The 12,837-nt window shown below is 28.4% G+C and overlaps 1 protein-coding gene across 2 annotated transcripts in view; it reads right to left on the minus strand.

The window, feature by feature from the left end:
- Positions 1–10,662: 10,662 nt before the first annotated feature.
- The window catches only part of LOC148300513 (lachesin-like), a 135,200-nt gene continuing 133,025 nt past the window's right edge, over positions 10,663–12,837 (minus strand). For both annotated transcript variants that reach the window (XM_088274663.1, XM_088274662.1), the window contains exons 8-9: positions 11,931–12,101; positions 10,663–11,102 (exon numbers count right to left, since the gene is read on the minus strand). In XM_088274663.1, the coding sequence (XP_088130789.1) occupies positions 10,738–11,102; positions 11,931–12,101 (536 nt within the window). In that variant the 3' untranslated portion in view covers positions 10,663–10,737. The remainder of the gene's footprint in view (positions 11,103–11,930; positions 12,102–12,837) is intronic.

Here is a 12,837-nt window from a genome sequence, read left to right on the forward strand (position 1 = left end):
AAGCTTTGAACAACCCTTTGCTTCAATGGGGGTACATCCTGGGCTTACTAATCATGTGCAGCCAGGGACGGTTTTGGATTAGCTAGTGAGTTTTGAAATAACAAAAAATAAACCCAGCGTCTATCATGACACCATGTAAATATGAACTATCGACATGATATTACCACAAAATGACTCCCGATTCTATTAAAAAAATATATGTATTTTCTTTCAAGATTTGTACACAACGATTACTAGCAAAAATGTTATTTTTTTTCTTCTAATTAACTAACTAATCTTAGAACACCACACCAATCTGTCTTTGCACACAACCATTGCCTGTTCCACATTCACACATCTTCCCATATATTCGTTCATTCGAACCCTTATCAGCACCCCAATGGTGCATAGGGCACTGCGTCATATAAACGCAGTGTTATTTTGATTGTTAACACACGAAGGAAAAGTGATCAGCCCTTTACTTCAGGTACCAATCCAGGGTAATATTGAATTAATATTGGAGTGAAATATTTATTAGACTTATATTTATTAGACCCCCCTCCGGGAATCGACCCCGGAACTCCAGAATGGTAGCCGAGCGTGCTGACCATTACACTACGGAGGCGGACAAAAGGACTTCCCATATATACATACCAATTATGCCGACACCTGACCTAACCACTTTCAAGTATTTTAAATACTTGAATATGTCAAGTTTCCTTCTATTACCAAACATATTCGCTTCATAAATTTTGTTAAACTACCCCTTTTTCACACATTCGATAACGAAATAAATATATTTTTTTAATATTAGTTTGTGTACAAAAATTTAATGGTTCTAGTAAAACGATAATACTTTTAACTACGCAAATCACATTATTTAAATTTATTGAAAACATCTTTTGCTTTCTATAGAAGTAGTTAAGGCGAGTTAAGCATATTCAATGAAAAACCGCAGAGTGAAATTAATCTATTTTAATTTTGACATCTCAACATAGATGAAGAAGAATACAGAAGTCTAGGAGTTTACAGGACTTATAACTATTGTAGGCTGGTAAATGATCACTTTTCTTAAGCGTTATATTCTCCATTCTACTTATGATTATGCTCATAGATAAGTATGTAAAATAAAACTTTTTAGAATTGTGTGCTGTATATTTTCTTTTTTTTTCATTTGACTAGACTAAGCTACAGCAACGCGTGGCCGGGTAGAGCAAGTTTGAAATACATATAAAATCGACACTGTATGTCGATAACGTCGTAATAACAGTTTACAGTCTTATATTTTTCTTTATCGCATCAAATGAAGCATTTACAAAAAAGTTTGTTTAAATCAGGTATTTTAGGAATATGTATTTTTTTCAAAGACAAATCCGCTCCTGTGTTCTGGATATGGTGTAGATGAAAATCATTGAACTACGCTGAGAGAACATACATTCCGAAACGGAAACGTTTCATTTTTACATTAAATGATTGACAAATTATGGACAAATTAGACCTATGACATATGAATATCATATTACAAGTATTGCATTTAAATGAAAGTTATTTTATTTATTTTTTACAGAATAATAATTGATGTGTTTCATAATTTTATATTAAAAATTATGAATTTGCACCACTTAAAAGTTATGAATATCACGATTTTATTTATTGTTTTCTCAAAATAGAAAAACGAAGATGATAGTATTTTGAACTATCATGATGGTTTCTGCTGATAACAATTTTTCAACTAAAGCGATAAAGTAGCATACAGGAGATCTTTTCAAATGATGCACAAATATTATTTTCGAATTTTTAGTAGTCAGGTTTCCAGTCATGGGTAGAATAATGAATATCACTCAGTGTGTAAATTTATCACCGAAACCAGCCAATGACAGTCCGAAAACGCTGAAAATACTTTGACTTCCATATTATTTTTCATCTTTGTTGTGTTTTCAGTCCAGGGTAATATGAAATAAATATTAGAGTGTAAATTCACTAATATTTATTTCACCTCCCCTGAGAATCGAACCCGGGACTTCCAGCACGGTAGCTAAATACGCTAACCGTTACACCACGGAGGCGGAGCTGTATGGGCTCTCAATATAAACATGTCATTCTCACATATCCACGTTTATTTGTATTGGACAGCGTTGGTTTCGATTCCCACTCAAAAATCACTGGCGGTCATTATTTTTTCTAAATCCATTACGCAAATTCATCCATCATATAAAGAGGCTCTATCGGCGATCAGTTCATCACTTAAGCACCCCTCAGCAGAAATAATTACCCTAACACAAGCACTACATCAATCACGATTAATAACAATACCAATCAATTTTCATTACAAGAGCAATATGGTGGACTCGGAAGGGTTAAAAACACCCTTCGTGTGTTTTAAACGGTCGACTCTTATCGCATACTCTCAAACAAACTTTTGAATTTAAAATCATGAAAAGTAGTATTTTTCAGGAATTTAAAAAAATTTGGAAGTTAAAAAAATAGTTTTTATGAGAATTTATTTTATTGATAATTATTTTAATTAAGAATTAATACAGCAATAATATTTTTAAATCAATTACGTTTTTTTTAATAAATATTTTTGATATGTATTCATATTATTAACACTTATCAATCCTATTTAAATCACTAACTTTGTGATTTTCCTTTTTATAATTAATGTAACTATGTTTTTAAATCACTATAAATATTTTATTATAACTTATTTACGGTTTCCAAGCTAACCGCTTCTTTATCAATCACTATAAATATTTTATTAAAACTTAATTACAGTTTTCAAGCTAACCGCATTTTTATCAAGACTGATTAATACTTAAACACTATCTACTTAACATTATTTAAAATATTTTAACGGTTAGGCAAATGAGTTCAAGTATTTATAAACTTATGTTTATTTATTTAAGGCAAATTTAATGACTAAATATACTAACCTTTTTTTTCAGCAATCAGAAAAAGAAAAACAAACTACATTTTCCTTATTTTGTTCGTATCTGTTAAGAAAATTTAAAAATCTACCTTGGTTTTGTAATGAATTCAAAATTTAAGAATTAAAACTCGAAGCGAAACTCATCAAGTTGCCGTGAAAGTTTTCATCTAGTTGAATCTATTATAGAAACTGCCTACAGCGTGGCTGTATTGTGCTTCCTTTTGTAGGTAATTTGTTCGGATTAAACGATCGAGTGATCTTATCGATTGCCCGAAGGAAGGGTGATAATTAAAAGTCCATTAATCTTTAAGGTCCATTATGTTAAATTCACTTAAAGCTATTATCCACACTATCACCGAAAGCTGTCGGTTATCCCTGAGATCGATTTCAGTTATTACGGAACAAAATCACTCAAACGAATTTGGGGGAAATGATGCGTAAAATCTATTATTATATTTAAGGGTAATTAGATCGCTTCCATTATCACAACCCATTGTTTTTGCTTTTGAGAGTTTGCGTGTTTTGTTTGATTTTTAGATTGTTCTTCTGAAATGTTTTTAATAGGTATTGAGTTCATTTTTAAGAGATAACAAAAGGTCTCACACAAATGAGGGAATTGTATTATGATAATTTCCTTAATTTTCTCAAAAAGTATTGAAGTTTTGAATTTATTTTATACAATCTTAACTGTAGGATATGAAATACAAAATTTATAGAGAAGAATCAGAGACACATTTATGAAAACCTTATAATCATTTTATAAAAATACGTACACATATTGTATAAAAATACGGTTTTAAAAGTCATTTGTTATTTTTGAATGAAGGGTATTTAGTGTGTTTGTTATTTTTTTTTTAAAAACTATTTTTACTAAAACTCCTTCTACTACCATCACGCCGTTTCCTTGTAAGGGTAGGCAGAGAGAGTGCTATCTTCCTTCACATCCATCCATATAATCATAAACGCCATCCGGTTACGTAGATTTTTAACACTAGCAGATTCAAGGTTTTTATTGATCTGGTCGTACCAAGTCTTTTTTGTCGGCCTCATTCTATTCTTTTGTTCGCATTTGTCAAATATATTTTTCATTATATCAATTTTTTCGTTGTATTATATCAAATTAAATCTTCTCTGAATATATTTTTCTTATTTTAAGGGAATCATATTATTCAATAAACACATCTGCAATTTGAATACCCGTGATATTTTCCCAAAATATGTTGATATAGGGTAAAACAACCTTAACACGTTTTTTTCTTTAACATATATGGAAACATACCAATCTCATTAACAAAATTTATGTATTTACTATTGTCATTCTGATTCTGTCATATCCAATATTTGTCATCAGTCCATAGTAATCATACACAGTAGAAATATTATATATTAGAAGTATTTTAACATCGTCTGTGTTTGTCTACGTTGATTCATAGGTTCCATTCTGTTGGCGACTGATATTAAAACGGATAGTTAACTTTAAAGAATTAATATAAAATATCACGTTAATGACAAAACTGTATCCACCTACCTTTCTTACCTTAATATAATGCCTTACTCGTTACATTCTGGTTCCACGATAAAAGAAACATGACAAATAATGAATACTTATTTATTTTTAGATTTTATTTTTATTGGCCTCGGAATTTTAAGATATCTTTAGTAAAATGTATATATAACGAAGTCGTTATATTATTAACGATCAAAATGACGTTGCATCATTTTAAAGCTCCACATTTTCCCTACCTGATGTTAATAAGGAAAGCAAACGATAAATTAATTAAATATTTCTCTTACAATAAAATTGGATCATTTTATGTGTTTTTAGAGATTTGTATTTCCAATAGAGTGAAAGAATGATTTTTTTAATAAATACCATACTAATATTTACTATTACTTTTGTTCACTTCCTGTAGTAGTCAGCGCGTTTGGCTTCCGCATTGAATTTCCTGGATTTGATTACCAAGCAAGTTCAAATTAAATGTAAGTGATTTTTCACTGTAAAATAAGTCAACCCTAGACTGGTCCTGGAAGTGCAGGGAAAATCACTTTTTTGTATTCTACGATCAAGATTCGGCTTCTGTACAATGCAGTTATTATGCCATTAGGTGCGAATAAGGTTCAGATATTTTTTATTTAAAATGTAACGTTTTCCAGATCGATTCCATAGTTGTGATCTGACATAAAATGGTTGAATTGACTTGATGCATAAATTGAAACGTTTTGGTAACTTGCACTGAACAGCAACGTTATTCAAATATGCAGAACGTGATATGTCACGTATAAGTATCGCGTTGTTCCTATTCCAGAGCAGTAAATAGCCTTTCTTGTGTTTTATAAACAAGAATTCGTATTATATAAATGTGGGGTCGTAAATCGGCCCCCTGAGAGTACACCACAGGGTGGCTTGTTAACCGTTTGTCTCGGGAAACCACGCCGGGAGACTTAAACATTTATATTCTACAAACTTCCGGATCAGGGAGTATTTGCAACGTACAGCCTGATTGTAAAAGTTAGTCATGATTCGAATGGGATTTAAATTAATTATTCATTTGGCGATGTATATTTAAACTGTCTGGCCTTTGTGGTCGAAAACCCATCGTTCGAGATCAATCCACCTGTGTATTTTATAAAACTCATGAGGGAAGCCAAGTATGTTATTAAATTCATATATTACTCTTATATACGTATATAACTTACTTTTGATATTTCACATGAAACAAACCATTACAAAAACGTTTGCTTGCTACACCTTTAATTCATGTTTTGTAATTTTTCTAATTTTTTTGTTCAAGTTTCATATATATGGGTGTGTTTTACGCTATTAAATAGAAAAATGTTTTTTACGTCTAGTTTTGACTACGAATTGAACAAAGGTATATTTAATAATAATTTTATAATAGCTTTTTGAATAAGCAAAAGCAAGAGAAAATTTAAAAGTCGTCGAAATTTCTTCTAATTGTCTTTAAAGAATCATTTATTGATTCGGCAGTTACTTTGTAGCAACACATTTGTTTATTTTTTTTTAACATTTTTTTACTTGGTATATACCACTGTTGGTGTAGTATAGTGGTATTTGTTAAATAATCAATGTAAACTTTTGTTCGATATGTTTAGTTTTGCGATTGGGCACTGACGTCAATATTTTTTTAGGGAAAATGAGGACTTTAAATAAACAAAAGTAGAATACAGGAGGTGAGGATCTACTTACCTTTATGTATGGACTTTTGGTTAAAAAGTCCGCATGTAAAATCCTTTTTGCCTTTTTTTCATCTTCAATCTTTAGCACGAGTCTAATACTGTTATCCTTATTACAAAAACTATGAATGTATCTTTGCCAGTATAATGTGTCGGATTGTGGTCCCGTGGTTAGTGTCGCGGACTCAGAGTTTCTCGGTTCTCAGAGTTAACTCTGAGTTTCTCGGTTCGAACCCACTCTACCACAATATGATACCTATTTCTAATAATGAGCCGCTTAAGCTCACAGAAATAGTATGAAATTGAAATATTTGTGTAATTAATAAAAACACATTTATATCTCTTTTTTTTTAAATGAACACCTTATTTATACTGGCAACCTTATCTCACGAAACATTTTAAATATTCTTTAAAAATATGAAAATGACGGGAATCAAACATACGATACAAGATTCGTAATGGACCACCTGCTCAACTACGCCATGGTACTTAAATTAGTACCAATAATTTCACCAGATAATTTATTTACAACATTTTGAGTGTGTCCAAATACTTGTTCACAAAATCTGGATTATCTCCAATTACAGGAGTTATTTTCATATTATTTTTTGACATCTCATCAAAGATGAAGAAGATGACGGTCGTCAGCCCCGTAAATGCCCAGACTTTCATATTCTTCTTCACCTTTGATGAGATGTCAAAAAATAAATGAGTACCAAATAAACAATTTAAATGTAATTTCGAATTCTAAAATCTGCGCCAAAATTATATTTCTCATTGAAATACTTTGGGAACACCGCGTAGTCTGCAAAAAATAGAACATTAATCTTTAAACTGAATTGTTTTCGTTTTTCTGGTATTTGTTAAGCTAAATTAACATTAATTCTGTCTTTTTTTCTTCTCTCCTGTGTTTATAAAGTAATTTGATAGTAGATTTTCATCAACAACAAGAAAAAACCTTTTGTTAGTTCATTGTAAAATAGATGTTAATTTCCTATGCATTCTTCGTTTTACCCATCCATCCATCAAAAATATTACTGTTTCACACATCGCTAATTCCTTTTAACACCATCATACATATATAAAAAAAACTTGATTTTTTAGGAGATTGTTTTTTAAGTTAAAAAATATAATAAAATGTATTAAAAATAAATATCAAGCCACTAATTGAACTTTTCACTGTGCAACAGATCTTTTTAGGTAAAACCTGAATGTTTTTTTCGATTTGAAAAATATTTATTATGCATTAAAAAAAATAATTGAATAATACATTTTTTTCAAAATGCAAAAACTACACTTTCTGCCCTGTAGCGGGTAAATATGAAGTCAAAATATTCCATTTTTGCTAGGATATAGAACATTTTTTGGGCATTCCGAAAACATGCACAACTGACGATTTTTGATATATGACGTTGTTGAAAGGAGTGAGCGAAATGTCACGGGTATCGCAATGATGTGCAGAGTGGGTAAAATGTAGTCTTTGTATTTTTGTCCATTGATCTTTTTCCCACTAGCTTGCATTATTTAAAATTTCTCGTTAGATGTGGTGCGAATAGTAAAATACTGATACATTTTGGAAGAAAATTGAAGACTCAAGACAAAAAACAAAAACAACAGGTTAACTTAATAAACTAAATTTTTTATTTATTTTACTTTTCAGATTTCATATTTATGATAATAAAATACCGTATAAATAAAATATTATGAAAAATCATATGTATGTTAAATCATATGTAAAAAAAATCCCGCCATTTAAGATATTTAAAAAATCGGTCATACTGTCTCCCGTAGTAAAATGAATTTTCTAACACGCATTGTTTTTGTCCCAAAAGCTTCAATTGATGTATTTTTTAAAATTATTTCAAAATGTTATTATACTCCGCGGTTAATTATTGTCATGAATGTAATAAAACCCAGCATATATGTAATTTTCCGCAAGAGTCAACGGTTATCTACTAGTCTATACCAAATATTAATTATAAACATCACTTACCTTTGATACAAAGTAACATTTTTGAGTTGGTACTAACTTTATCTTCTAACGTGGGATCAGATTTATAGCCTCATTACCATAAATTAATCCCTAGGCATTTTTGAACTTATTTATAATGAACGTATTTTAATGTTATATGTTTATCTTAACTTTTTATTTTTATTTTTATCTTTTATTTTAACGAGCGTGAAATGTTATCACAATTGCTATCAATGGATGGGTGAATGCGACAATTAATTTTTTGCACGTTAGAAAAAATTAATTAAACATAGGAAACTAAGAAAAAATAAAATTCCACACACTTAAGCGGTTTTATTTGAATATAATATTACATTTACACAAAAAATATTCTTACATATATTATATTACATTGATTAAATAACACTATTAATTTTTACAGCTGATATTGGCATTCTAAATAAATGTATTTCTTATGAAAATTATGAAAAAAACGTTAAAAAAAACAGAGCTTCAAAAGGTTTTCTTTCAGCACTTAAGTCCTATTTCAGAATTAAAATCATCCTGTCGAAGAATCCTAAATCATTCAAAGAAGTGATAATTTTAAAAGGTGGTCAAAATGTTTACATGTAGATTATCAAGAATTATTAAATAATAAAATAAAAACATAATAATGATAATATTGTTACAATTTTTCTAAATAGAGTAATCAATTTATTAAACTATTTTTTCCTTGAATTTATTTACATAATTTTTGTTTTAATGAGAAATAAAATATTATTAAGAAGCACACAATTTTATAGATAAACATTTTATTTATACTAAAACATATTATTTTATTATATATTAGATATTACGAATTATGTATCGTTGAAGAGAATAAGAAGTATTTATGATCAAGAATGCATTTCTATACAAGTTCATGGATATTTTTTCGGAATATACTATAATTTTTGTAAATATAAATGGGCCTCATATAAAATATGTTATGTTCATAATAAATTTTGATATAGATTTTCGTAGCGATTTATATCTTCAAACGTGTATTGTCATTAGTATTTCACCCTTGGAGTCTGAATAAATACTTTCATAAAAAAAAATATGTAATAAGTATATTAATATTTTTTATTCAATGGGGAAAATATTTGATTATATAAAAATATTGGCCAATCAGGAATATGAAACATGTTTTCTCTATTTGTATTTATTTCTCTATTTCTTTAACGGTTTACTTAAAAAAAGGAAAAATTAATATTTATTATGAATTTTAAAATATAAAAAAAATAATAAATATGAAATCAATAATTGATTTATTGTTATACATGTTTTACAAAACATGTTTTATTTTGCATTCGTTTTTAATGAATGCAATACATTTTAAAATTAATTGGAATGAATTAAGAATAAATAAATAAACATTACCTGTGTAAATTAATCACAGATTTATTTCTTAGCCCTTTACATCTATAAATAAGTTGTTTTCACCAATCGAAAACATTAATTTAATTTATTTCATTAATTTAATAAAAATATGCCCAAAAAAGTTATCGACACCAGTATACAAGATTAAGTATGATCTGTTTGTTTAAAACCTTTTAAAAACTACAATACGATAATTTTGTTTAAAGCATTAAAATTATTAAGTAATTAATCTCAGTTGGTGAAATCGTCAGTTATAAATTATTTTATATTTGGCCTTACTCTATTTTATTTTACCACGAAATGAAAGATGGAATTTCGTTTTTATAAAGTTGAAATTTATAACCAAGCACTATTCGATCTACAAAAATAGTACTCTGAGGGTAGTAGTATCAACATTTTTTATACACGTCTTTAAAATATTTATATACTTGGTAAATTTGTTATAAAATACCCTCAAATAATATTTTTCTTAGCTTTTCTGTAAAAATAAGAATTTTTAAATTCAACGAGAAAATTTATCGTTCTTTTTAAATTTATATCAATCGTGATATTAGAACCTACATTAACGCTTAGTTATTTTTACATTTCAATGTTTTTATAACATATATACATACTCATAAACAAAGACAACAATAAGTATTTTTATTTTATATTTTATAAGTTTAAATAATAATAATAGGAGTATTACACGTAATTATTTATTCAATTAAAAAATGTTCTAATTAAAAAAAAACGGTGTTATACAATATACTGAATTGCGTTATGATGAATGCTTAAGTTCTGAACACAAAATTTCAAAAAAGAGAAGAAAAAAACAATTAATTTCACACATAAAAAATCAACGAATAATGTTTAGTATGTGGTTAGGGAATGAATTTGTAAATGCATGTTTTTCAGGATCGTCTAAACTTTATGTAATTTTCGATCAATTTTACATCGCCTCGATCCAATATCATTTGGGTAGAATAGGATTAAAGAAAAAAAAATTATAAAAATCGAAGTCGAAACTGAAGTATTAAAGATAGATAGTTAAAAACTATATTTTTTTAAATTGAAATCATATAAATATAAAAAGCCATTACATATGTAGTTTTATGAATCAGAGTTTTCAGGAAAATCACTACTTTAGGCATAAGTGAGCGTAATCTAAGCCCACCGAAAGTATACTATACGAGTATGTACATGTAAATATTGCTATTTTTAAAAATTGTAACGTTTTAATATATTAATATATTTATATAAGCACATTTCATTTAAAAATCTAGTATCTAAGTAACGTTTTCAAAACAATTAAGATAACGAAAGTTTTTTCGAGGCAGATGTAAATATTTGTGATCGATGAACTCCCTGATCTGGAGGCTTCGCCCCTTCCCGACGCAGTCAACAGGACCTGTGTATCGTCCTTGCCTTTCGAATGATGCTCTCTCGGTCCTACGACCGAGTTTCCTTGGTTTCCTCCCGCCCACTTGTTGGGCCTTTCGGACACTCTGTTCTTCAGGTCTCCTTCATCAGACTTCTCCTGACTCTCCCCTTCATCCTGATCTTCATCTGTATACTCATCTTCTTCGGTACGCCTTCCGGAAGATCCGGTTTCTGGAGAACGAATCCTGTTGGGACCAGGAATTTCTGAAATAAAAAAAGGAGAAAAAAATGAAATTAATATTTTTCAGAATTTTACAGTAAATTATTTGTCTTTTATTAATATTTCACAGTTTGTTGAACATTATTTTTTTTAAATAAAAATAATTATTTTTAATATTTTAAATTGCAAAAACACAGTGTTTTATTTACCATAAATATGTGTTAAAAATATTATATTTTCACATTTTTATAAGCAAAGAAATAAATAAATTGTAAAAGAAACCAAACCGTCATATCTTTTCAAAGGAGAAACACCCTTTTTAGCATATAAAATAATTGCTTAAGAAATATTTTCGACCCTGAATAGGTTTTGGCAACGAGGCACAAAAGTATGAAGCGAAAGAAGTATTCATTTATAATTTTTACACAATACTTGATAGACATTTCAGGAAAGCTTATTTATTTTAACCAATTTGATTCTTATTGGCAAATTACATACGAAACATTGATATGGCATTTCGATAATGAAACCAAGATGAAACCAAGTAATAAAAGTATGTTTTTAAACTGTATGTTTTGTTACACATATATTGTTTGGTTTACACTACATATAGATTAACATGAATGATACTTTAAATTTATCCATTATAAAAAAATATATATTTCTCATTACTGCGTTACGGAAGATAAAAATAAAATCTTCAACGTATAAAATAGCATTAAAAAATGCTTTGAACTTTATATGTTAATTTGAAATAAAATAAATTTGAATTGCTTTACCGAATTTTATTATTTTAATACCATCATTTATTTCGAAAATAAAAACACAAAATGAACAATAATAATAACAAATTAAGTTCGTGAAAATCTTACCATACAGCCTTATTTTGCTCTCAACATCACCGAGGGAATTCTTGGCAACACAAGTATAGCTGCCTACGTCATCTAGTCCAATTTTCTTAACAGACATTGACATTCTGGCTTCGAACATACTCTTTTGGTGTACCTCCATTTCGTATTTTTCCGACGGGATTATCAGCTCACCTGTTGAGTGAAGAAATATTTTCATATAAATATATCGAACATTTACTTTAAAATATAAAAGTACAACATTTGTTACAGTACAACCACAAATGTTCTAGAAATTAATCTTGTTTCCAAATTATTAAACTCAAAATCTGTTTCACGCAATTGTTTTATTCTTTTCTTTCATCATGTAATTCTACAAAAAAAATATTTTATTTATTTACATAAATTGTAAACATTTATTTAAAGAACAATTATGAACGTATTTATATTTTTTGCAGAGACCCACCAAGCCACCTTGTGTGTCTTGTCAGTGGAGTTCTTTTTACATACATTTTTTTATTGTTTTTATCTATTTTAACCTAATATACACACAAAAAAGATTTAAAAAAATTATGAATATAAATAATGTTACAATTTTCAAGCCACCTTGTGTGTCTTGTAACTGGAGTTCTTTTTACATACATTTTTTTATTGTTTTGATCTATTTTAACCTAATATACACACAAAAAAGATTTTAAAAAATTATGAATATAAATAATGTTACAATTTTCACAGAATTAACTCTTGATAATTTGCCTATTCCTTTATTTTGCCTTTGTTCCATATTTTATGCAACATAAACAAGTAATATCGTGAATTTGCTTATTTTCTTAGAAATATGCATTAAGTATTGAAGACGTACATATATCCATTGATTTTCACATAAGTGAATGGAGTTCGTATTCCATCCTTTTGGAAATGCATAATTGTG

Source organism: Brachycentrus maculatus, unplaced genomic scaffold (genome assembly GCF_059751285.1).
Source record: "Brachycentrus maculatus isolate JH-2025_06_01 unplaced genomic scaffold, ASM5975128v1 h1tg000703l, whole genome shotgun sequence".
NCBI lineage: Eukaryota > Metazoa > Arthropoda > Insecta > Trichoptera > Brachycentridae > Brachycentrus > Brachycentrus maculatus.